This window comes from Kwoniella pini, chromosome 7 (assembly GCF_000512605.2).
Source record: "Kwoniella pini CBS 10737 chromosome 7, complete sequence".
In the NCBI taxonomy this organism is placed as follows: Eukaryota; Fungi; Basidiomycota; class Tremellomycetes; order Tremellales; family Cryptococcaceae; genus Kwoniella; species Kwoniella pini.
The window spans coordinates 635,287-659,784 of NC_091722.1; the positions used below are offsets into that span (position 1 = coordinate 635,287).

The 24,498-nt window shown below is 41.3% G+C and overlaps 12 protein-coding genes across 12 annotated transcripts; 7 read left to right on the top strand and 5 right to left on the bottom strand.

Moving 5' to 3' along the window:
- Positions 1-401: 401 nt before the first annotated feature.
- I206_105379 (uncharacterized protein) lies at positions 402-1,591 on the top strand (the record flags this gene model as incomplete). Its single annotated transcript, XM_019155457.2, has 5 exons — positions 402-480; positions 594-804; positions 892-1,200; positions 1,307-1,441; positions 1,561-1,591. 5 exons carry the CDS (start codon positions 402-404, stop codon positions 1,589-1,591), a joined length of 765 nt encoding a protein of 254 aa, XP_019011611.2.
- A 396-nt stretch (positions 1,592-1,987) lies between these two features.
- Positions 1,988-3,533, bottom strand: I206_105380 (uncharacterized protein; the record flags this gene model as incomplete). Its single annotated transcript, XM_019155456.2, has 8 exons — positions 1,988-2,016; positions 2,122-2,621; positions 2,708-2,798; positions 2,872-2,931; positions 3,009-3,150; positions 3,203-3,235; positions 3,301-3,360; positions 3,432-3,533. The coding sequence occupies 8 exons, from the start codon at positions 3,531-3,533 to the stop codon at positions 1,988-1,990; spliced, it is 1,017 nt and encodes a 338-aa protein (XP_019011610.2).
- A 76-nt stretch (positions 3,534-3,609) lies between these two features.
- I206_105381 (uncharacterized protein) lies at positions 3,610-4,638 on the bottom strand (the record flags this gene model as incomplete). The annotated part of the gene is made up of 7 exons (XM_070203110.1): positions 3,610-3,614; positions 3,689-3,791; positions 3,858-3,903; positions 3,983-4,074; positions 4,162-4,297; positions 4,388-4,395; positions 4,453-4,638. The coding sequence occupies 7 exons, from the start codon at positions 4,636-4,638 to the stop codon at positions 3,610-3,612; spliced, it is 576 nt and encodes a 191-aa protein (XP_070059211.1).
- A 684-nt stretch (positions 4,639-5,322) lies between these two features.
- I206_105382 (uncharacterized protein) lies at positions 5,323-6,997 on the bottom strand (the record flags this gene model as incomplete). Its single annotated transcript, XM_019155455.1, has 2 exons — positions 5,323-6,185; positions 6,262-6,997. 2 exons carry the CDS (start codon positions 6,995-6,997, stop codon positions 5,323-5,325), a joined length of 1,599 nt encoding a protein of 532 aa, XP_019011609.1.
- Positions 6,998-8,023: 1,026 nt separating this feature from the next.
- Positions 8,024-8,812, top strand: I206_105383 (uncharacterized protein; the record flags this gene model as incomplete). Its single annotated transcript, XM_019155454.1, has 1 exon — positions 8,024-8,812. The coding sequence occupies one exon, from the start codon at positions 8,024-8,026 to the stop codon at positions 8,810-8,812; it is 789 nt and encodes a 262-aa protein (XP_019011608.1).
- Positions 8,813-9,492: 680 nt separating this feature from the next.
- I206_105384 (uncharacterized protein) lies at positions 9,493-11,922 on the top strand (the record flags this gene model as incomplete). Its single annotated transcript, XM_019155453.1, has 13 exons — positions 9,493-9,615; positions 9,720-9,863; positions 9,942-10,030; positions 10,084-10,129; positions 10,191-10,318; positions 10,418-10,529; positions 10,600-10,659; positions 10,716-10,748; positions 10,808-10,952; positions 11,015-11,074; positions 11,131-11,245; positions 11,317-11,828; positions 11,891-11,922. The coding sequence occupies 13 exons, from the start codon at positions 9,493-9,495 to the stop codon at positions 11,920-11,922; spliced, it is 1,599 nt and encodes a 532-aa protein (XP_019011607.1).
- Positions 11,923-12,431: 509 nt separating this feature from the next.
- I206_105385 (uncharacterized protein) lies at positions 12,432-13,707 on the bottom strand (the record flags this gene model as incomplete). The annotated part of the gene is made up of 2 exons (XM_019155452.1): positions 12,432-12,575; positions 12,634-13,707. The coding sequence occupies 2 exons, from the start codon at positions 13,705-13,707 to the stop codon at positions 12,432-12,434; spliced, it is 1,218 nt and encodes a 405-aa protein (XP_019011606.1).
- A 362-nt stretch (positions 13,708-14,069) lies between these two features.
- On the top strand, positions 14,070-18,316 carry I206_105386 (uncharacterized protein; the record flags this gene model as incomplete). Its single annotated transcript, XM_070203111.1, has 14 exons — positions 14,070-14,453; positions 14,518-14,682; positions 14,751-14,920; positions 14,988-15,534; positions 15,594-15,615; positions 15,673-15,762; positions 15,822-15,911; positions 15,969-16,299; positions 16,360-16,490; positions 16,561-17,425; positions 17,480-17,593; positions 17,657-17,732; positions 17,806-17,949; positions 18,008-18,316. 14 exons carry the CDS (start codon positions 14,070-14,072, stop codon positions 18,314-18,316), a joined length of 3,438 nt encoding a protein of 1,145 aa, XP_070059212.1.
- A 446-nt stretch (positions 18,317-18,762) lies between these two features.
- On the top strand, positions 18,763-19,337 carry I206_105387 (uncharacterized protein; the record flags this gene model as incomplete). Its single annotated transcript, XM_019155450.1, has 2 exons — positions 18,763-19,044; positions 19,116-19,337. 2 exons carry the CDS (start codon positions 18,763-18,765, stop codon positions 19,335-19,337), a joined length of 504 nt encoding a protein of 167 aa, XP_019011604.1.
- Positions 19,338-19,959: 622 nt separating this feature from the next.
- I206_105388 (uncharacterized protein) lies at positions 19,960-20,589 on the top strand (the record flags this gene model as incomplete). Its single annotated transcript, XM_019155449.1, has 3 exons — positions 19,960-20,235; positions 20,311-20,493; positions 20,569-20,589. The coding sequence occupies 3 exons, from the start codon at positions 19,960-19,962 to the stop codon at positions 20,587-20,589; spliced, it is 480 nt and encodes a 159-aa protein (XP_019011603.1).
- A 272-nt stretch (positions 20,590-20,861) lies between these two features.
- I206_105389 (acyl-CoA thioesterase II) lies at positions 20,862-22,185 on the bottom strand (the record flags this gene model as incomplete). Its single annotated transcript, XM_019155448.1, has 3 exons — positions 20,862-21,242; positions 21,300-21,458; positions 21,532-22,185. 3 exons carry the CDS (start codon positions 22,183-22,185, stop codon positions 20,862-20,864), a joined length of 1,194 nt encoding a protein of 397 aa, XP_019011602.1.
- Positions 22,186-22,982: 797 nt separating this feature from the next.
- On the top strand, positions 22,983-24,354 carry I206_105390 (uncharacterized protein; the record flags this gene model as incomplete). Its single annotated transcript, XM_019155447.1, has 5 exons — positions 22,983-23,351; positions 23,424-23,606; positions 23,673-23,939; positions 24,015-24,203; positions 24,262-24,354. The coding sequence occupies 5 exons, from the start codon at positions 22,983-22,985 to the stop codon at positions 24,352-24,354; spliced, it is 1,101 nt and encodes a 366-aa protein (XP_019011601.1).
- Between the last annotated feature and the right edge of the window lie 144 nt (positions 24,355-24,498).

A 24,498-nucleotide genomic window follows, 5' to 3' on the forward strand; every position in this document is an offset into this window, starting at 1 on the left:
CGACCATGAGTATGTCTACAGCGGGAAGGCAATCTGCAGCTGCGACTGAGTCGTTAGTCTATTCAGTTATCACATATACATACAATCATTGATATATATGACTTTGGCTCTGCCTCTCAGAGCGCTAAATCATCATCAACAGTTCAACTTTAAGAGCAATTCGGCCGAAGAAAATCACCCAGTCATCTTATCTGATAAACCATAGTCACGTCTGTGCTCGTCATTTCCAACAACAAAGGGTAGGGTCAATATCTCACAGGATGCGTACTGTAAGCGTAGTACCTTCAAAGCTATATAGAGCTGGCATTCTCACACCATGCCCCGGTCATCAAATATGCTCCTCTCCTTTTCCAACCACAAATACTAGTTCTCGATATCACATAAAACCAAGATTATTTACTATGTCATCAGTCTCAAGGAATCAAGATAAAATAAAAGATGACGCTTTACCTGTGGAAACAAGAGAAAAGGCCCCAAACGGTAGGTGTTTTAATTTCTTTCACCTTGATCATTATCTGTGGCAATGAATCACAAGTATTAATAAATAAAGCTTTTAAAAAGAATTCTGACATATGCTATTCTATATAATCAAGCGCCTACACCATCTGAAGTAGATGATTATCTATGTTCTAAATTACTTCATCCAAATTATGGAAAAGATTTAAATTTCAAAAAAGGAATTGAAAGAGCAAATGAAAATAATATACCAAAAATTCAAATTTCACCTTTACAAGGTCAATTTTTAAGTATTTTAATTAAAAGTATAAATGCAGAAAGGGTATTAGAAATTGGTACTTTAGCTGGGTAAGTTTTCTTTTTTGGAAATAATATAATTGATTAAATTAAATAAGAACATAAAGCTGAATTTCTTTTTTTCAAATACAAAAAAAGATACTCAACTTCATTTATTTCACGTGCATTACCTTCAAATGGTCAAATTGATACATTAGAAAAATCAGAATTACATTCAAAAATTGCAAAAGAAAATTTTTTAGAATCTGATTTATTTCCATTTCCAAATTTACATTTAGGTTTAGGTTTAAATTTATTAAAAAAATTAAATTTACCTGAAGAAGGTCCATATGATTTAATTTTTATTGATGCGAATAAAGATCAAATTAAAGATTATTTTATTGAATCTTTAAGATTATTAAGAAAAGGTGGAATTATTATAGTTGATAATGCTATTAGAAGGGGAAAGTGAGTTTTTAAAATTAATTCTTCGATTGAAAACTTTCGTTCTTCATATTTTAATTAAATCAATGTTTGAAATGAGTTAATTAATTTTGTTTTTTGGATTGAATAGAATCTTACCATCATCAAAAGATGATCCGACTATAGATGTTGAAGGATTGAGAGATTTATATGATTGGATAGAAAATGATAATGGTAAAACAGTTTTAACAAGTGGAATTCAAACTGTTGGTGAGAAATCATGGGAGTGAGTGTTTTTTTGTTGATTCTGTTTATTAAGAGAAGAGAGTTTCTCACAATTCTTCGATATCACATCTGGGGCGTAATACGAAGAAAATTTCAAATGCTGATGATCTTATGTCGTAGCGGTTTCATCATTGCCACTAAGCTCATTTGATTCTCTTCAAAAATCTATTCAACGATCAAATCCCGACCCATGGCATATGTTCTTTCGTTACAACTTCGGAAAAGGGATAATTCTATACACCAAAATATACGTATTACATGCATGTACTTGACAACGTCTCCATACTCACATAACAAAACTAAAACGTGTACGTAATAAGATCCTACAATCCAAGAAAGAAAGGGAACAAAGTGGATCACACGAGGTAGACATAAATAAAAACAAGGTGTTGAGAAAGCCTAATTCACTAGTTGGTATTACAGTATACGAATTCACGAGAGATAATCTGGGAGGGCTGATAGAGTCGAGTCTGAAATTGAATAATTGATGGAATCACCGGGAGTTTTTCAAACCCCAATTGACTGAAAATCAGATTATTGACTAAGTTCAAAATCCATTTCGAAGATTATCGTATTCTGTAGCAAACATACGATTATCGATCAGTTTTGAAAATCACGAGTCAACGGGAAACATTCAGTAGGAGAATCAATGTATTGTGGTGAGAAAAGGAAATGACTTACCGGATGTAGGATAATTAAGTTTATTCTGAGTAGTATCTAATCCACCACCATATTTCTTGAAAGCAGTTACTACAGTATCTACAAGACTATATCCGATCCTAGTATCAATAGGGAAATTACTTCTTCCTCTTTGTTCACTATTTTCAATTACGTTGTTTGAAGGATCGGTCTCGTTATGATGTCCACCATGATCAGTACCGTTGTTATATTCTCCACCTTGTCCACCACGATTGGCTCCGTTGTTATGACCCCAACCATGACCTGAGTGAACCGTCTCATTATGAGGCTCGCCACCAGGCTCACCGCCAAACCGTCTTCGATGTCCAGAAGTAAGTGGTTCATCTCGCTTACCAGGTAAACTAGCAGCTTTTGGTTGTTGTCTTGAATAATCACCATCAATTGACCAATACATCATTCCACCGATATCATGATCGATAACGTATCTAGCTTTTTGCACTGCGAGAGCTGGGGTATCGAATGATACTACCCTTCCATTCGACCTAATTGATTCAATATGATGTTCATCAGATACCTATCTTTCCCTAAAATCAGAAATGAGAAATGAGGTATCGAACACTAAACTCACGGGTTATAACTCCATGATCCACCTAAGGTCGGATCATATTGAACGGTATCGCCTTGAATTGGCAAATCAGCCACATTGAATTGTTCGGTACCTAGGTGCCAATGATTTCAATCAAAAAATAGTCAATACACAATCAGGATAAGCTTTAGCTCCGAAACACTCACCAGTCCAAGAAGTCCACATCCCTTGAGTACCAGTAAATCCAGTACCGTAGAGTGGCATACCTACGAGCGAATAGCGAGAACCTTATCAATTTTACCAAACGAAGAATGTAATGATCTAATGGAAAGTACGAAATTACCAAGATTTAACTTTCTCGGATTTACTCCTTCATCCTTGTAATGCTGTAGACATTGTGATCCTGAAGCACCAACATCGGAAGATCTTTGATCCGGATACAAATTTGAAGCTGGAAGAGCGGTGTCGGTCCATGGACCGGAGAACTGATTAAAATTGATCAACTCGGTTTACACGGGGCTCTGAATAAAGACTCACATCGTATGCCATGAGATTCCAATAATCGAGATACTGCCATAAGCACAATACATGTCAGATAGCACGTTATACTTGAAATATGATGTATAGGATCTTACCTGATCCATCCCATGGACATCTTGAGCAGCCCAATTAAACGCTCCACAAGCGGCAGCCCACTGTATCAACATACGATTGTCAGCTTTGATGTAATCTTCACCCTTGTAAATGTACGAAAGAGATGACGTACTGATAAGATGAAATGACCACCACCAGTTTGACTGGCAGCTGTATTGAGACCAGTCCTCAGCCTTCGGAACAGATCGACAAGAGGTTCAGTTTGCGCGGTCATTGGACTGTATTCATGATTCATTGTCAGGAGAGAACTCTTATTAGATCAAAGGTTTCTCGAAACGATGGAAGTCTTACTACTCTGTGATGCCAGTACAGAATGTTATCAGCTGGGATTCGGAAAGGGGAAACGGCTTGAGCCATTGGTCCACTTACCATAATCAAGGCATAAACCATCAAATCCCAAATTAGTGACCAACTCTATGGCCGAAGTGGTGAAAGTTTCTCTCCAAGCTTGATTAACGATTCCAAGGAAATTCTAGCCACAAGCATCCGAAGAGTTTGCAATCAGTGGGTTACCTAACATCAAATTTCTCAAACTTACTGAAGAATACGTAGCACCTCCAATACCTAGTTGAATTTTGAGGTTCCTAGATTAACATCATGTATTCAGTAATGCTCATTTAGATTGTGTATGTGAATGTACTGTAAATAAGGAATAGAATGAACCTGTTTTGCTGTTTTAATAAGAAAAGCTGTTTGAGATTCCCGTATAAATTGTTACCTTGTTCATTATCCGGATCATCACCTGGGTAAGGGTACTACAAGTATACATTGAGAACTTGTCAGTAATGTGGATATACAATATCAGGAGATGGGAAAGTAGACATGAGTCAATATACACTCACGTCGATATCAGCCCATTCATCAGCTAAGTACACTTGACCACTATTCATATCGACATTTGCGAATGCATAAATAATATGAGTGAAATCTTTGGGATTGATGTTCTTTACTGTGAAAGGATCAGAGTTGTATATTACCCTATATAAGTAAATAAAGAGATCAATGTTGTTACATCATCAAGAATGGACAAGGAACAAAGTTCGGAACGAGTGGCGAAGAAGAGCTAACCAATTAGGCTATATTTGATGCGATTAGCTTAATACCTTATTCTTCAGATTCATGGATAGACTCACATAGTAACCAACACTTCTGTATCCGTGCCACCCAATACCATCAGATTGTCTTTCATTGAGTTCTGGAGTACCACTTGACCTAGAATTGAGACTAGATGAACTTGTAGGTAGTGCAATTGCCGCCATGAATAGCGGGTCGATTGCCACCATTGATAACACGGCAACAAGTTGGTGGAGCCGCATCATTCTGGAAGTCTGAAGTGAGAGCGGAGAGGCGAATAAGTATGTATGATGACAAGAAGATAGAGGTCAAGGAGAATCACAAGGATAAGTTAGATGATTGAAAACTTGTCAACTCATTCCCAGTTAACTGATCTTGAGTTATATACCTTAGTCAACCTTGAATTATGCAATGACGAAGGCCTTGGCTGGACGACTTCGTCAGCAGACAAATCTGCAGATAAATACTCGATCGATGGCCATAAGTGGATATAAGGCTAAGTGGTTATTAAGTATCGCATTCCCCAGTCATTTCATTAATCGAAGCTAGAGGCACGAACACGTTTGTTATTGTGTCTCTAACCTCAAGGAGCAAAAGACTGATTGCGGATCATTTTGAGTCTTGACGATTAGTAATATGACTCTCTGGTCTCGCTCGTTGCCAGAATTGGCAATATAACAGGACTGGAATTTGACCATCATCTGTGAGAGCTGTGTTAGTACAGCTAATTGCAGTCAGATTCGTCTGATTGGCACTCCTGTCGCCTAATTATCGCAATTAACTTGTTCAGGCATCAATCTTACACTAGTCTAACTCCGTTATTGATGCATGCTAAGCATCCCACTAGTGTATCCATATGATGCGTGGTATAGGTCCATACAAGATATACGTGATATGTTTTGCCGTCCACCCTTCGACCATCGGCAGAATCACGAAATCAGCCATTTAACCGTTGTCGTTATAATCCCCATCAGTATTGCTCCGGTCATTCCGGCTACTGCCATATCCCTTTCTTGTGATGGTCGTGTGATAGGATCTAGATAAGATGGTAATCCTTCTATATTCGTCTTGATTATCGGATTAAGTATCACTGGTACTGTTCTGGTACTCTCGCGTGTATCAGACAGAGGTACAGGTGTGTCCAATCTCGGTATATGTATGGGCATTGGTGTATTCTCAAGTATAGTTGACTCTTCTTCCTGTTTGATTGTACTCAAGGCTGATGATAATTCTGTCGATATGTTATCTTTAGTAGCTTTAATCATTTCTAAATCTCCAATAGTAGTAGTTGTAGTAGTTCCTTTCAAATTTCTTTCTAAACTTTTCAAACTTGCATCTACATTATTCATCATTTCACTAATTCTTTCTTCAAGTTTACTAACTAATCTTTTTCTTTTCCAAGGTTCAACAATTATAATTGCTCCTAAAAAAATAATAGCATTTAAAGCTAAACCCATAAGATTTGCCCAAGTTGAAACTGATCTAATTTTATCAGACCAAACTTGTTCTTCATGATATCTTTGTAAAATAGTTTGCATTAATTCATTAAATGCTTTATCAACTTTTAATTCAGCTTCCTTTAATTCTATTGATGTACTTCCTACTAAATGTGAGGAGGAATGATCTTGTCTGACTAATTGAGTAAATTTCAAAACATCCGAATCTGACCATGAATGTTTACGCTCTAGTAAAGTATTAACATCTCTTTGAGCATCCGAGCGAGAAGATACTGCTTCGTCATATGCTGATTTCGCAGAACGAGCGGATTCTCGTAATTTCTGCAAGTGATCCTCTACGCCGAAGAGATGTTAGCTGAACGAATCGCAGTAAACAGAATTAGGAGGTCAATTTTAGAACTCCTAGCTCACCTTTTTCGAAGACTAAAGCTTTCAACCTTTCTACTTCTTGATATCCAGTCATTTGGTTTACTTTCAATCCTAAATCCACTAATCGTTTCTCAGCGTCCTTCGCGACCCGCTTGGAATGCTGTAGGACATTGGTAGACCACTCCGATATTCGTTCGCGAACTTCAGGAGGTATGTTCACATTTTGAGGTAGCCTAAATTGTCTTGCTGCAGAGGTACCATTAATTGAGGCTGATTTTGACGAGGAGCCTAGAGATGGTATATTTGGGGAGGCAAAGTTCGGGGATGTGTATGACGATTTGCTTGAAGAAGGAAGAGTTGGGTAATTGGGTAACTCAGATGATGCGTCGGATCCTAGTTGTTCTTGACGTTTCGATATTGCAGATTGTGTAGCATCAGTTGCAGACTTATCATGCCCGGCAGTGGATCCAGTACCCGAAAATGACGTTGAAGAAGTAGCTATATTGCCTGGAATGGGTAAACCTCCTTGTGAATTGAACTCATTTTGCGAAGGCGAAGCGCTGCGTTCAGGCTTATCCTCATCTATAGACTGAGGGGAAGCAGTACTGGAGCTAGCATATCTGCGCAGTCCGGTCATGTGTTGGTGAGAGCGAAGTGAGGCAAGACATCTCGGTTGGAAGGAGAGTGATCTTGAAGATGAAGTATTCATGAGGCGCGGTAGCCTTGAAGGACCTGCGACCGCTGACGGTATCGATGAGAACACATGGCGGAAGGCCATCTGGCAGAGCTGATGGGGAGCGTAGGATGAATCGAAGCAGGGGTGACCTAAATACTACTCAACTTTGCGTCAAAAGCAGAATCATCTTTGACTTTTTATGTTTCGGAGGTTGAGAAGTGGAGGATGCTTCGAAGTGCGAAGGTGGCCACGTGGTATGAAATGACATCCCGGCCGACGCACTTTTAAGTCAGTAGTAGTGAAGCGTATACATTTGTGGTCTCAGCTTTATTGTCTTTATCCAGAATATCCCGAACTCAACCCGTGCTCGGTGACCCCAGTTCCTCACGATAGGGAAAGCTCGGATCTATCAATGAACATGAGAACAAAAAGGAGACTCAGCATGTTGATTGCCAAAGCTTTCAGGTACGATCAATCAATATAGTGTCTTTTGGTCCACCTCAAAATCACTAAATGCGGTTCGAACACCTAGATCATTGCAAACAAAAGGCATGCTTTGGTCCTTCAGCATTTTGCTGCTAATCAAACTGACTATTAGCATCACTTCATCAGGACAACGACGTGTGACATCAAGGGCCGCCAATCTGTTATCATTGTTGTTCATACATGTGTGACGTATTTTTGTGTGTTTTGATGGTGAATGTCCATTGTCCTCTGACTCGGACTTAACAACCATCAATCAGTCTACGTAACCTATCATTGGTTATGATGTGTTGTTTGCCAAACCCCGGCTCAACTAGCCCTTCTCTCCAATGCTGATACCTCTTGTTTCCTCCAACGTACCTGTCTATAAATTCATGCAAATCCCCCTGGACTCCTTGACTATCCTCATTGCCTACTACCTCACCCTCTCTCACGTACGCGTTAGCTTTTAGCAGAATGGTGCAATTCTCCACTGACCGCCACCCTTATAAACCTATGCCTTTTTCAATTGCAACATCCGAGTCATTTCATCCAACATCGACAAATAATCTGCTCGAACCCCCTCAGGATCCTCCATACCCTCATTAATCTTATGCACTTGACTCTACCTCAAATGGTCTTATTCGTCGAAAATCAATCCTCAAGATGCCAAAAGTGACGTGGGACGAACCTTCCGACCGGCTCGTTCTTACAAATACACCTAATCCTAAGAAACTTCAAAAACAACCCAAGGGAGTTCGATTTACATCTCCGATCACAGATGAAGAAGTTTTCGGTGCTGAAGCATATCCTACTCCTGATCCTACTCCAGAGAAAACCAAATTATTATCCAATAAAGGCGTCAAAAAGAAGCCATCATGGATACATTGGCCATTTCAATCTAACCATCATTCAGGCTCAACATCAAATCAGCAAATCAAATTACCTACTATGAATGATACACCTTCACCAACTGGATCAGATTGTTCATGGCATCATCATTCTTCTTATTTTCCAGAATATACTCCGATTTATCCACCTGTAAATCCTTCAACGATTTATCCGACATTATACAATCTGACAGAAGCTGAAAAACAAGCTCAAGAACACACTAGAAAAGTTGGACATTCTGTAGTGGTTCATTATCCTATGTTACCTACTTGGGCGGAATATGGAGGTCAGACTGATAAATCCAAGAACGGTTGGCAAACCGCTAACAATTCTTTGGTAAATGGTTGGAATGGGTATGGATGGACTGAAGATAATTTACCAAAAACAGGTGAATTGACTTTTGGTAAACCTGCACCTATCGGCGAACCACTCGAAGGTGCTAAAAAGAAGAAAAAGAAGAAGAAGAAAAAGGGTGGTGCCGGAGGTGGTGGGGGAGGAGGAGGAGGAGGAGATGAAGGAGGGGAGGATGATGAAGAAGGTGGAGAAGATGAAGAAGCCGGTTAAGGGAAAGAGGTTTGAAGAAAACTATAAGGGAAAAATCATTAGGCGGACAATCGATCATAGCATACAATAGTTCAAGTAAGAAACATATACAATCAAGCCCTATCTACCCTATGCATTCAAGCCTTTAGGTATTTTAGACATGGCCTCGTTATCCAGCTAGTCTCGGTCTTCTTACCGATTGATCGAATTTAATTGAAGAACAAAAGGACAAAAGGTCCGTGCCTGTTTTAGAGATAAAAGTTAAATAAGCTAAAATCAAATAAACCCTGATTAAGATACAAATTATGATTGTTGCCTTCATCCATTAGTTTGCAACAATGAATATCGGCGACCGGTTGTTTGGTCAGTGAGATGAATTGCGGTGCTAATTAATTTATGAAGAGAGATTGTATAAACTATATAAGCGCTGTCGAATATCCTTTAATTATTTCCCCTCTTCAATCATCCTTCTGGGTCTCTTTATTACTCCATCCTTTGCCCCCTTAATATTGGCTGTTCAGCAGTCATTAGGACGTTGATCAGCGATTCACCACGGTCCTTCAGATTCTACGCTCCTTAAATCTTGTCAAAGAGTCGTTCTTAAGAGACTTAACGTGTAAATATTGTCGACTGAACGAAATATCAACATATCAGTGATTGAAGCCTTGTTAATAGTATAACAGCCTTGAAGTATAATCGTCATGTTTGTAAGCACTTTGAGCTTATTGGCTCTATTGGGTCTTATCAGTGCGCGGACGCTTGCAACGCACAAAGAGGATCGAAGAAACGATGGTTGGTTTGGATATAGAAACGTAGGATACTTCGTGAGTTATTTCGATCTTGTATACTCTGCGCATCCAGACTCGACGTGACGTCCAACTGTAATGTGCATCTTCCAGGGGAAAAAAATAGCTAACAAGAATGATAGACAAATTGGGGTATATACGATCCTCAAAATTTCTACGTAACCAATATCACGACTCAAGATTTGACTCATATCAATTATGCTTTTGCCAATGTTGATGCCACAAATGGAACGGTTTTCCTTGATGATCCCGAAGTAGATATTGAGGTAGGTATTTTAAACCTAATTTTGCCTGTGAGATTTCGTGTAGGGGTATTAATGTTCGCTATTTGTCATTGGAAATAGTATGAATATCCAGGTGATAATGTTGATGAAAAAGGTAATAATCTTTATGGTAATCTGAAACAACTTTATTTATTGAAAAAGCAAAATAGGTATGTATCGACGTACTATTTTGAGGACTGACACAGCTCATATGACTATATAGACGATTGAAAACTCTTTTATCGATCGGAGGGGCGACTTACTCCATCGTAAGTTAAAATATCATTGATCTATAGATAGTTTAATAGCACAATCTTATATTTGAATCAGAATTTCGTGAATGTAATCGAACCCGAATGGAGAGAAACTTTTATTAATTCTTCAATCGAGGTTTTGAATAATTACGGATTTGATGGATTGGATGTTGATTTTGGTAAGCTAGGACCAGTCAACAAAGAGTTGGCTAATGCTGATGACACTTTCCATTACAGAATAGTGAGTGATTAAAGCAAATGGATCAGCCTGATCTATAATATCTAATGCATTTTGTTGGGCAGCCCGGAAGCGGAAACAGAACAAGGCGTAGCATTCACAGAGCTCCTCAAAGGTCTGAGAGAAGGTCTCGATCAGGCTGCAAAGAAGAATGGAGGCGGTTACTACGAATTGACTGTGAGCTGAAAAACCCTTCGCCTACTTCCGTGATGGCATGAGACTGATCTTAGCTACCTTTAATGAATAGGCAGCGGTCGGATGTGGTGTCTTCGGCTGGGGTGGATTGGATGTATCTGGAATGGACAAAGTGAGCACCTTGTTTGCTAACGTGACCGACCGGATCTGACTTCGACGTTCGAACAGTATCTCGATTTCTGGAATCTCATGGCGTACGATGTAAGTTGACTCAGTCTGCAAGCCATGACAGTGTGCACGAGCTAAACATTTCACGATAGTTCTCTGGAGAATGGACGCCAACAGCTTTACCAGCCTCGAATCTTTATCACGATCCAAATCCTGCTAATGACCAATATGCATCCGGTTCGGAGTGTGTCCAACATTACGCTAGTGAAGGTGTCAACTCCAGGAAGCTCGTTTTGGGTACGTGTCTCATCACTTCCCTCAACGACACAAATTGGCTAATCCACGGGCTCACCGCCTAGGTATGCCGCTTTACGGTACTGCTTTCAATGGTACCCAGGGCTTATGGACAAAATGGACTGGTACGTTAATCTATTCCCGCCGTAAGTATGATCAGGCTGATGGAAAGTCGTCTCAGATCTCGGTGGCGGGGACTACGACCAAGCTGGAAACTACGATGACAAGCATTTGCCGTTAGAAGGTGCCGTCATGTTTTATAACAAGTCGCTAGGTGCTTCTTGGTCGTTTGACAAGTGAGTACAGCAAACGCAGATCCAAACTGGAATTTTATTCTGGATAGCTGATGTATCTCTCATGAATCTAGCTCTACAGGTCATGTAGTTTCTTTCGATACGCCTACTGTTGCACTTCAGAAAGCAAAATACGTAATGAAGAATCAATTAGGAGGTATGATGTATTGGTCAATTGATCAAGACTATACAAAATTACAATCCAACGGAAAACCCAATGGTAGAATCTGGCCAGGAGTTTGGAATAAATTAAAAGGAACAAGTAAAAAATATAATTATGGTAAATGGAAAGGTGCTCCTTGGCCATTACCAGATTATATTAAAAATCGTCAAAGAAGATCAGAAATAGTGAATAATATTGAATCTTCAGAATTGCAATTATCTAAAAGAGGCAACAATTTTGGTAATTGGAAAAATTGGGCTGGATGGGGAGAATGGGAAGATCCCAAACAATGGAAATTAAAATTAGATGATAATATTTGTACGAATATTGGATTTAGTTTAATTGATACTGTTAAAACTGCTTTTGAAAAATATGGAGGTGGTTTGGATAAAACTAAAAATAATTTGAAATATCCGAATTCAGGTATGTTTTGTCATCAACTCTCACATGCATGAGTAAGTTGCTGATCCGATTGTACTGTAAAGTGTATGATAATATTCGATCTGGTCTACGATAGGCCCTGGCGTTACACTTCGAAAATATCATATTATTATAGACATTTGCAAGCTTCTGTGAAGCTTGTGAGGGATAGAAGCTTTTTACAAGATACACGGACTTTCGCACATTACACGGTAGAATCTCATAATCTAAATATAACTCCTAATGCATGCTCCTTACTATGAGACAGTCCTATGCAATTCCTGAATGAAGTAAATGGTGTTGAGAGTCCATTTATCCGATGCACATCAACCGAATTAGTCCGCCATGTTTTCTATGCAGAGACGCACTCGAACGTTTCGCTGTATGCATATCTGATTGTATTTATACAGATTGGTTCTACTCAATGTTAGTATCTTGTCATAACCTCTTTGGCGCCGTCGGCTTTCGAGGCGTGGGTGTAGAAGTTCGTGATTAAGCTGACTGCTGGGGTAGCGTAATTTGTTGTAACTACGCCTCGAGCGTATATTGCGACTTTCGATTCGGAGTGACACAGAAAGTGTGAAGCCTAAGCGATGATATGTGGCCCTACTCCGGTCTGGAACAGCCTCCATCTAACAGATAATCGTACTTTTCTGGGTTTTCCTTTAGCGCTATGGGAATATGATTGAAAGAATTGGCTTTTCGGGGTCTACCGGATTGAGCTATCAAGTCTTTGAAGGTAAATGCTTCCTTAAAAGGATTTGAAGAACAGTCAGCACAGCTAATGCGAAAGTAGATGTCGACTTACAGGATACATATCAAATGGATCCCTTCCTTCGCAAACAGTCTTTCTTAGCCTTTTCGTTTCTAATAATCCTTTATTCCTCACTCTATCATTATGACTATAACCCATCATTTTCATCTTGATTTCCGAAAGGCTAGAGAAACAGAAAGAACAATGCCATCCTGATCCACCTAATAAATCATTACTCTTCCTCTGATGATTGTAATCTAACGAATTCGTATCAGTGAATTCAACTATTTTGGGTCTAAAATACCCTCCATCATTTAGGGGAAATTCGAAAGAGTAACGATAATTGTCAACATTTAGATGTAAAGGAAGAGGATATGATTTACAAGTTGTCAAAAGGGAAAGAGTTTGTTGAGAAATAATCTCATCGACATCCGATTCTATAATTAAATCTCCTTGATTGATTTTACCTTGACGAGCTAGATTTCTCAATTCATCACCTATCGCTATACGTTGTTTAATTTCATTATCAAATGAACCAACTGGTAAATTCGTTTCAAAATTGGTAACAACATGATGAATAATTTTCTCCTCAGGTATAAAATTGAATTTATTTCTATTATTTTTAAAATATGTTGGTTTAGGTGATCCTGAGAAAGTCATATTTGATTCAACAATTATAAATTTTGAAATATATGGTTCATATTCCCTCATTCTAATTTCTAATAAATCCAATTCACTAGAAAACAAAATTGCATCTACAATTTTAGGAGTTTCATTTTTGGATCGAATATCCCATTTGTGTAAATTGCACCATTTCTTTCTGACATTCTCTTCACCTATATCACCTGGTATAGCATATTGAGTGATATGATTCCATGGTCTTTCTGGTTTATCCCATATTGGTCGAAATATATATCCTAAATCTCTTTTCCATAGGCTGAGGGTAGGCGATATGATCCAGCATAGGAACAAGAGAATGGTGACTGCGATTATCCATCTAGTTGAAGATCCTTTTCGGAAGAATTTACTGAATCGTTTCGGGATGTATGAGAATAGGGAGAATGGTTTTTCAGAAAGACCACGAGAATCTTCATGTTGACCTGATTCTACATCATACCTTGGACCCATATTGACGATTCCTCTCTAATCATTGAACCATGTCGCACTTAGTATGATGCTGTCGATTGATCTTACTCAAATCCAATGTCGGTGCTTCTCAATAGTAGTGTAGCATCATATCGTTGTATTGTTGTCACGATGAGGCCAAGAGGCCTAGCTTATGGGTAGCTTTCCGATTATGTAATATTATGAGCTCCGAAGATCCGATATATTTGATCGATAATCGGAGGCTTTTGGCCGTAATCGCAAGTCAGATTATCAGGAAACTTTTATCGTTATCTGCGTTTTCATGCCTTCTCACTTCGATAGCGACATGCTGCCATTGTGACTTGGCATATAAAACGATTTTTGGCTGTCCTTTGAGACTTAGGATGCCTCATCCAGACTCTGTGCAGCTTGGAATACTTCATCTTGGCCTATCTGTAAATCTTCCTTCTTCCTCCTTGATGGGCTGGACGCCATTGATTTCTTCACTCGTCGACTCTGATAATCTCTTTGACGAACAATCGAAATCCACTGCACAATTGCTTAGGCTAGCTCTCAGTGATGTAGGTCTTGGCTTTCAAGGAGAATGGCTTAGGACTGCATTCGGGATCGCCGTGAGATGCTGGATCTTACCTAGCGATGCTCCTGGGAGCATGTGGAAAAGCATGGTGTCCAGGAACAGAGAACGAATAGTCAAAGAGCTTCTTAGAAGTGTTCGAGGCATATGGGACGATGCGGATTCCCAAGGAGATATACTGATGGCCATAAAAGTGAGTGTAAATGCTATTTCATTCCTTGTTTTGAGTCGCTAAAAATTTGAATCAATTATCTTAGGCAGAAGACGAAAAAAGTATGCAGGATATATATTCCGAAATACCCTCCCCTCACGATCCCCACTTTGCATACAGTGACTCAATACCAGATCGAGAGCTTTTCGATAGTCTCGAAGCATATGAGAATCCCTACGGAGTTCAAACGGATCTGTACAAATATCAAATTGTAAGTGATCTCATGGATCGACATGGTAAATCAGCCAGCTTAGCTAAATGTGATTCACTTTAATCCAGCGCTCGGTGTCAAAAATGGTTCAAATGGAAATGCAGCCTGAGCGATTGGCAGATCCGTTGTTCATACCGATGCAAGAAGCTGGAAGAGAAGGAACATACTATGTTAATGTATCAACATGGGATATACAACGGCATCCCGGTTGGTACGATCTGCCAAGAGGAGGTATACTGTAAGCTGATACATCCCAGACATGTCTTGTGAACCGAGTCATGTTAGCTTAATATCCCTTCTGATAGCTGTGAACAGATGGGAACAGGCAAAACTCTGATGTGCCTTTCTCTCATCACGTCGACGTTATATCAACCTACACTTCCTCCTCCCATCAACATTGATATATCACCGATAACGACGGATGTAGCGGAACGCACATATCCTTTCTCGAATGATAGCGATATAAGAGCTCTTACCGGATTTCCTCGCTCACAAACTCGGTTAATGTTCCCATCCTTATTTGAACTTTGTGCGAACATAATTTCTATTCAGGATCCTTCAGCCAAGCGCAGTCCTCTCATTCCCGATATGATGAGACCATCATTAGATAGACGGACGTTCTACTGTACATTACCACTGGATGATGAGTGTGGTCGTTTCGTCAAAAAGAAGACAGCCAGTCAAAAGGTGACAAAAATATATTTAGCGAAGGGGACATTGATCGTCGTACCTCAGATCCTGATACATCAATGGCAAGCTGAGATAGAACATCATCTGGAAAAGGACGCGCTGAAGGTTTATCATGCGGTCAACGAAGAGCTACCGGATATAGAGGACCTGCTGGACTACGATGTGAGTTTCTGGCGCTGACAATTTGACCTGATCCGCTCAGCTTACATGAGACCGACAAGGTGATCTTAATGGACATACTTCGTAAGGTTGTTATCATTTTTGAACCAGATAGTTCTCGCTCATATTTTGGCTTCTCAGGGTTTGGGGCCGAAGAAACGCAGCATCGCCGGGCGAGAGGACTTAAGCCCTCGACTTTGCTTAAAGCTCGATGGAAGAGAATAATCCTCGGTATGTTCATATTCTGAAATAGGTCTCATATCCCAGCTTACTCGGTGCCGTGATTGAAGACGAGGGGCATACTGCTCATTCAAAAATCAGCAATTCCATGATATTTTCGCGGCAACTCAGCGTAGAACGGCGATGGCTTGTCAGTGGAAGTGAGTGCCGATATTGGATATGTGATTCGCGTGCATGCCTGACAGGACCGGTCGTAGCTCCGACACGTCATCTTCAGCAGGGAGGAGAAATCGAATTGGAGGAAATGAACGCAGAACTGGCGCGCAATCATACGAATTCAGAAACCCATCCCCAGAATCCGGTCGAGACAAGAGCTAATGGCATAGGAAGAGCTTGGGATAAGTTTGATCTCGAAGATGCATATAGGATAGGTAGGATGATAGGTGGATTTTTAGCTGCTGAGCCGTTCAAAACTGAAGGTGGTTTCGAGAGAAATGTGATTGCTCCTTTAAGGAATAAAGAGGGACCATCATTTGGGGCTGTAAGAAGAATGAAATATATCATGAATGGTCTTATGGTCAAACATGCGTGCGTATGATATCAATCTACCCAGCAATCTGTATGCTAAAGACGTGAGATGGTTGGTAGACCGAAAGTCATTGATATCGAAGCTCAATTACCACCTTCAACCATTGTGACCGAGATGTTGCAATTCGATCCCATGCAAAAGATCACTTATAATGTCCTTGCTGCGCTCGTCGCCAGTAATGTATACACGAGTGAGTGAATTTATCTATAACGCAGCCAGGCTCTAATACAGGCTGACACGTTTGTGCTGGTGACCTGTAGGTGGAGGAGAAGATGTGGACTACTTCCTTCACAAGGACAACCGAGATGCGTTTCTGCGAGTGGTCGATAATCTTCATTTGGCATGTTTTTGGTATTCAGCTAGAGATATGGGTACAGCAGCCTGTCTGGCTCGGACTCAAAATTGGTTGGAGAAACACCCGGATGCAGATATACATGTTAGAGAACAGCTGGGAGAAGCAGTCAAGCATCTACAGACGGCAATTGACACACCGGGATGGGAAGAATGGATGACGAACGCAGTCTCCATGCCATTGAATGGACAATTTCTACCTCCATTAATCAAGGCATCTTGGTCCGACTCGTTCGACACAGATCCAGATATGGTCGATGTACATAGTTTCAACATCCTAAGAGAGCTAAACAGACCTGGCAGAACAGCCCAGGAACTGCATATAGAAGGTTGGGACTATAGAAATGACAAATTAGATGAATTTCAAAAAGAAATGAACAAGTACATGGAAAAGCATGCCAAAGAACAGAAAAAACTTTCTAAAGCCGGAAATTCGACCGCTGCCAAAGCCCCTAAAGCTGTTCTCAAGTCTACATCAAGTCCCAAAAAGGGTGAGAGTCGCAGAAAAAGGAAAAACAGGGATGAAATCGATGATCAATTAGATGAGGCGGAAACAAATGCTCTTGCTGCAGCTTCAACTTCGGCGGTCTCATCAGCAGAAAAATTGCCCAGGCCTCTACCGGCTGTCATTTATACTAAAAGTAAATCTGCGAAAGCGAATTTCATTGCCAAGACGATATTAGCGGCAGAGAAGGAAGACAAATTCGTCATCTTTGGCGATGCGTACGAATTAGGTCATCTTACGGAAATCCTTGACCTACTAGACATCACCTCGTAAGTATGATATGATCGGGATCTTCAGGATTGCTAACTCGATTCTGGGATCAGTACGTTTGTAGGAAGTGAGCTGTTCACAAAGGATAGGAGAAAAGCTCTAGATAACTTCCAGAAACCGGAAATCAAGGTCTGCTTATTAGATCTAAAAGTCGGTGCTCGAGGACTGTAAGTCATTTGGTCAGGAATGAACTACGGCAACTGAGTGCGGCTGATTCCTGCATCCCGTAGAAACCTAGTCGTAGCTAATCGAGTGATCTTCCTTCGTCCTATTTGGAGTCTTGATGTACAAGCACAAGCTATCAAAGTGAGTCTAAGTTGATACTTACCGCATTTAACGAACGTGCGAATCAGCTGATGTGTATGATTCCAATCTTCAGCGAGTTCATCGGATCGGTCAGACCAGGCCCACAAAGATTCAGATCCTCGTCACCGAAGGCACATTTGAGGAAGATATAGCCAATAGATCTACGAGGAATAGATCTCAAGTGGACGAACAGCTTTACTCTAGGACAATGATCGAAGTAAGTAATCTGCATTATGGGTGTCCAGGCAAAGCTCAAAAGGGATCTGTCTCCGCAGGATCCAAGATTCGTCTACCAATCACGGGAAGAGGAAGACGCTTTCACCGTGCGATTTACTCCCAACAATGAAAGATCGTCGTTTGCTCCGAATGGCATGGGTTCCGATGGCAAAACCTCACATGTTTTACAAGAACAACAACAAGTTCCGGAGGCACATGGCTTGATACCCGGAGATGAAGGACGCGATATGGCAAGGGGTCAAAATGGTCACGTTGATTTCGCTTTTGACGACACGGTAGACACCCAATCGGTCAAGCAAGAAGAGAAGCCTAAGGCGAAAAAACGAGCGCGAGTCATGTTCGCGTGATCGAAATTACTCTCTTGGGCAGGCTGTAGCGACATAATCACCGCTGTCGTGTTGATGACTCATGTGGAAGATCCGAAACTGGAAGAACAAATGTTGTACCATTATCTGATCCTGCCTGGGTGAAACTCAAAGATTCCCTCAAGCAGTATATCAGCAATGCAATCATTTATCGCATTGCGAAAGGAAATGTCAATCTATAATCTCCAATCCTCCCCTGAAGCTAATTGATTGGCGACCTTTGATCTGTCACCCCATGGTTCGAGGCAACTTTCCTTTAATTGCATAGGAGTTGAAGCCATACAGGAGTGATCGCTCACTCGGTTCATTATGTTTTCATTTGTACAATATCAACTGGTATAAAGCGGACAAGGAAATCACTTGCATTGACTTTCCTGTGACAGATATTCACGTTCAAACAAATTCTGATATTACAGCAAGCAGATATAATGTTTTCAGTCAAGTCGATCACCCAATTAGGTGTCCTAGTTGGTATGCTTGGTAATCAAGTTCTCGCCGACTCAGTCAACAATTTGGACATGCATGCTAAATACAATATCACCCCTGCGGAACACACCCGATTCGTCGACATTAAAACAAATGATATTTTAGCGAGCTATCCGGATGCATACGCCTTCGACGTTTTGGGTGACGAGGGAACTGGATCCAAGACTTTTAAATGGGTATATGTGGATAAAAACGATGACACAAAAGAAGAATGGTCAATTGAGGTAGGTAACAACTGATGTACTGCATAAAGAGGAAGTGCTGACTGCTGAGAAAACTGGATCGATTGCAATAGTTGACAGCCTATTGCGAGGGGTTCTGGCCGGAGACTGATGTCGCCGTGATCACTTTAAGTTTGGATAGACCTTGGGCAACTCTACAAGCGTCTGAAATAACGAACTCTTGGTTCCAAAGTGACAAAACTACCTACAAATGCAATGTACCCCTTTGTGGCGATGCACCCGCCTTCGGCGTCCCTGCTTACTCATATGTCAGGACGATTACCAGTAGGTCATAAGGGAATATCTGTACCGTATCACTGTAACTGATAGTAAGAATCTGGAATGCGACTGCGGTACAACATATATCATCTGTTGTAGTTTGAACATAATATATATGTATATTTTTGCGGAGCTGTCAGATATCCTAGTCCAGCAAAACGATGGTCCATGGCAAAAACATAAGTTAAGCTGTTAGGCAGCGGTAAAGCTGCAATCGAAATTCACTGTACTGTTCATCCCTGCTAGACTCGATCATCTGCATGTCTGCCCCTTGTGCATGGTATCATGCATCGGGACCTTCGTGATTTTGGTCGAGAGCGGTACATCCTTTGTAAATCTATCAAATTGAAGATTGACTCCTGGAAGGCCTTTGCCTTTCACAGCTTAGGGTTAATTGTTCACCGCAACCTTTGTTCTTCATTTGATAACAAGTACAGCATTGATCGGGTTGGCTTGATTGGCGACTATGTACGTGTTTGAGGGCTGTGTACGGATTTATCAGGATTGATATAAAGATCAGAGTAAGCTAGAAGATTGGAAGTGATATCCTTAGCTTTGGTATCAAGATCAATAAGATACATCGTGGAAGTTCAATTTGGAAAACGGTATAATTTGTCGAGGAAATCATCTTGTGCGAAAATGTTTAGCCGATTCCTCATCTCATTCATCATCATTTCTCAAGGAGTGTCAGCTGTACCAGTCATCGAATCCACATCAGCCAACTTCATAGTAGGGATTCCCCTTTATACAGAGTATGTGGATATAGATCAAACGAAATTCGGAGCAATAAGCGTAGGCATTAATTTAACAATCACCAATACGGCTCAAGAAGACAAAAAAGATTTCAATTGGATCACATATGCCCATCCTGCAGAATTGGATGAAGTAGTTGATAAGCCGCTATGGAATATGTCGGTATGTTTGGAAAACCACTGCTGTGTGCGATAACTATGAGATTCCATAGTCTCTGACGTCGCTTATTTGACATAGTGCACTGCAATTGCCAAGAAAGCATTTGATGGTTTGGCTGAATTTACTTTGAAAGATGAATATCCATGGATAACGGCTGGAGTGAATGCTTCTGGTGTTCAAGATGGTTGGGCTGGTATACAATGTCCGCAGGGACAATGCTTGAGCAATTGCGATGGACATGAACGTCCTGTTATTGACACTGTGAGTTCATCATTTTTGCGTCACAGCTGAATAGCGGAATGAAAGACTAATTATGATGCTACGATTTGCACGCAGTTCCTAAATTCTTATAAATAGCGATGACATTTTGTGTGACCCTTCGTATGCGTTTTGTTGTATGGGAATGCAAAGCATCGTACATAGTGCTTTATCGTCACCGGCGGCATCTATCTTACTTCTTCACGTAGCCGATTCGTGATTAAACACTGCACAACAATCAGCTACAAAGGATGTCAATTAGTTAGTTGTCTCACCCTGTCTCACCTTAAGAAAAGTTTGCGAGGGCATGATACAATTCGAGGGACCGCTTCTTCTATCACTCTATGCATCATCAGGTTCACCGCCATATCCTATAGTTTAGCTTCTCGCTTTTTTAATCCCTCCTCTTTATCCTCGCCAACAGCTCCACCTTCAATCAGACCCCTAGCCTCGAGCCCTCTTAGATCAGCTCTTACGACACCTTCCTGAGCCGTCACAGCTATCAATATTCCTTCTTGCGTATAAACGCTGCCTTGTACAACACCTCGTCCACTTCCCACATTCACACTCTGCGATTCCATGACGTGTAGTAGTGGTGCGGATGGATCGAAGTCATCGGGGAATGGATAAAAATGTATGGAATGATCAAGCGACGCGAGCATGCCTATTCTTGGACTGGAGCTTTGATGTAATCCTACAGACCGCGAAGCAGTACCAATGAACTGGAAATCCGTCATATAAGCGATCATTGCCTGTTCGAGTTCACGTTAGCTCTTTCTAGAACCGGGTTTGAATTTCACTTGACTCACTTTGACAGTTTCTGTATCTGGCTTTTCGGTGGGATCCAACCGAGCTCGTAACCAGCTCATGCGCGTGTTTTGCACTCCGTCCTCTGCATCTGAATATTGCGATTCCTCACGGCCATTAAACCTGGCTCGTGAGATCCCTACAGGAGATTCTCTTCGCTCCTACTCAATTGAAGTCAGCCCTGGCGCATTTTGTCTTGTCTCAAGCGATCACTGGAGGAATATGCAAACTCACTCGTATATACTCTTCCAAAAAGCGTCTCCTAGCACCCGTCCAGTCTTTGCATTTCTCGTCGAAAAACTTCTGCCATCGATCTTCTTCCGGATAACATTCTTCGTAAGGCTTGAGGTTTGGCGGGAAAGGTGTTTGGTAATTTGCCTTAACGGTTGAGGCTCCCATTTTGCGTTTTCCTTTAGGAGATTTCGCTTCGCTTTGTGACAGCGAAAAGCGTAAAGTATGAGACACTTTCATTTTGTCTTGTTGTTTGGTATCCGACGTTTCTCCTAATGTTGATGCTCCAAAATTCTCAGGTAAGATAGTAGGAGGGACAGTGTAACTGGCCAAAAGGACAAAGACTTCCCTATCGCCTTGATAAGCCCTAACTAGTCTATTGGAATAGCTTTTCCCATCTCTAAGCCTTTCCACCCTATACTCTATATCTGGATGTGCAAATGCCGGTAATAAGAAGTAGCAGTGCATACTATGCAGACCTAAAGGTGGATATATTGTGCGTGCTGAAGCAGCAAGGGATTGAGCAATGACTTGACCACCGAAGACCCCCCTTGCTCCGGATGGGACCCATAGTGGCTTCGAAATTGCGAAGTCGGGCGTCAAAAGATGTGGTGTGACACCAACTGTGTCAGTCAGACGGGCGCTGAAAGGAGCCATGACGACTTTGGGGTTTCGATTAGAGAAAAATGTAGGAAAGAGTGAGTGCAACAATCCAGTTATCAATTGTCGTCCACTTGAGGCGACGAGGAACGATATCTGAAAACCCCTTGAACTCGGTTAAAGCTGAGCGCGCAATAACCGGGCCCGGGCAATGACACAGTTGCTAAGAGTATAGTCTTAAATGATATTCGCTTCACCCCTACGAAAAATATGACAACCTAGCACGTATCAATGCGAAGTCTGGATCTCATTCGAGCCTTCTGATATAGTGAAATCGTCTCAAACATGCGCCTCCACCAGTCGGATGTGGAATCTAGGCAACTGTCAATGACGCATCTGACGCGAAGAATATCATTCGAAGCTCGATACACCTTTTACTTTACTGAGGAAATCTCGCTATACTGTAGCTAAACGTCATTTACAATCTTGCACACGCTTTAGTGACTTAGCTGGCATAAGGTTTTCCTTTCCAAGCGCAACGCACCTTTCACTTCAAACCAGTGAGGCTTTCTCACTATCTGAAGGCGTCATCGACAGACTGGCACTCTTCTCAATGATGCCTTCTCGCATTTAGACGTCCTTTGTTGTCATGAAGGCATCCTCGTCACCGACTCTGAAGTGCGATCAACCAGGACTTCGTCCTATGTCCTACCTTAGTGGTACTGATTGTGCAAATCTCCTGTCTGTCATGGCTATAAAAGGCTGATGACTGCTAGAAAGTTTTCTGCTCTTTCATTCACTACAAGCCTTCATCTTCATACATCGCTTTATTTGTTGACTGATTCGAATACAAGATGGAGCATCTCAACCCCAACGCTAACGATGAATGGGATGACCAAGACGATCCCAGATGCCTTACAGTCGCGCAACAGTACTACTTCCACACCCCTGAAGGCAAGAAGCCCTACTTGTCCAGCACCCCACCCGAACATCATTACGCGCCGCGTGTTAACCCCGTTGTTGAGCTCAACAAAAGTTCTAAACCCATTGCTGAGCTATACGAAAGGCCTAAATCGGTTGCTGAGCTCGACAAAAGTCCTCCTTCCAATTGGTCTTACCAGGTGTACTCGAACTGCCACTGTACGGAACTTATTGAGGGTCTTCCAAATGACGAAGATTCACTCCGTAAGATCAAGAATATCCTTGGACGCTGGACTTGTCCTGTAAGTGTCCTTTGAATTCCTACTTATGGAAAGTTCCACCAAAATGCTTATCGCGCTGACAATCATACTTAGGGGAAAGAACATTCTGACAATTTCGTTCAGAGAAGATCGACACTATGCGGAAAGTCCCGTGACGAAGTGACCAATATTCTTCTTGATCATCAGACTGACCTTCATGCGGCACCAACTGCGATCACTTTTCAAACGAATTTTTCAAAAGAGCTCGAGGCCAAAAGAGGACCACGCGATCTCAAAGTAAGCATTAATATAAATTACATATGCGATGATGATGAGACTACCGGTTCTGACACAATATCGCAGGTACTCCACTTACGAAAGATTGTATCGGAACAACGATCTCAAACCTCATTAGTGCAAATGGATGCAGGTGATATTACTATCCATCAGATGGTTTCGGGAATTATGACGCACAAAAAGGAGGAATCGACAGCCTTGCTATCTCGCTATGACCCGTGCGGATGCTGTCGTTTGACCACTCTTGCCGAGAAGTGTCCCGGACTGGGGACCGAGTATGGTCGTGCGTGGAGAAGGGAACTCGGCAGCCAGCTCAAGTATTGTCCATTATCCGTAAGTATAGCATGTGCTTCTTTGATCCAAACTTAGCACGCTTGTACACTGATTGATTGGGCGATTGATCATCAGCATACAAATACGAACCGCACAATCTGCCAGTCGGCCTATAGTCGGGTCATAACTTCCGATGATTCAGCATGTGTGGCAATTTCAGAAGCCTACAAGCAGCATCATGAAGAGGGAAAAACTACGGACGTCAGTATATATTCAAACCGTATGGATGATTCTACCTACGATAATCTCGTTTCAAACGCTCGAGTAAGTGATATAACTAAACAGAGTCAAATAGTGGCTCACCCTGGTGATGCATGTACAGAGGCGATACCAACGGGACTCGGGAGAGTTCTACCGACCATACTATGGAGATACCGACAAATCTTTTGGATCCAAGGGCTGTTTCGATCTATGAGACACTATATTGTTCTCGGCCTCTCTCGCCCTAGAGCGGAAACTCAAATCTCCGTTAATAGCGGGATATAGTACAATCATGATTGAAATAGAGCAGTGTCCTTATTTCGTACCAGTATTTTCTACCATAGTCTAAGTACCTCTC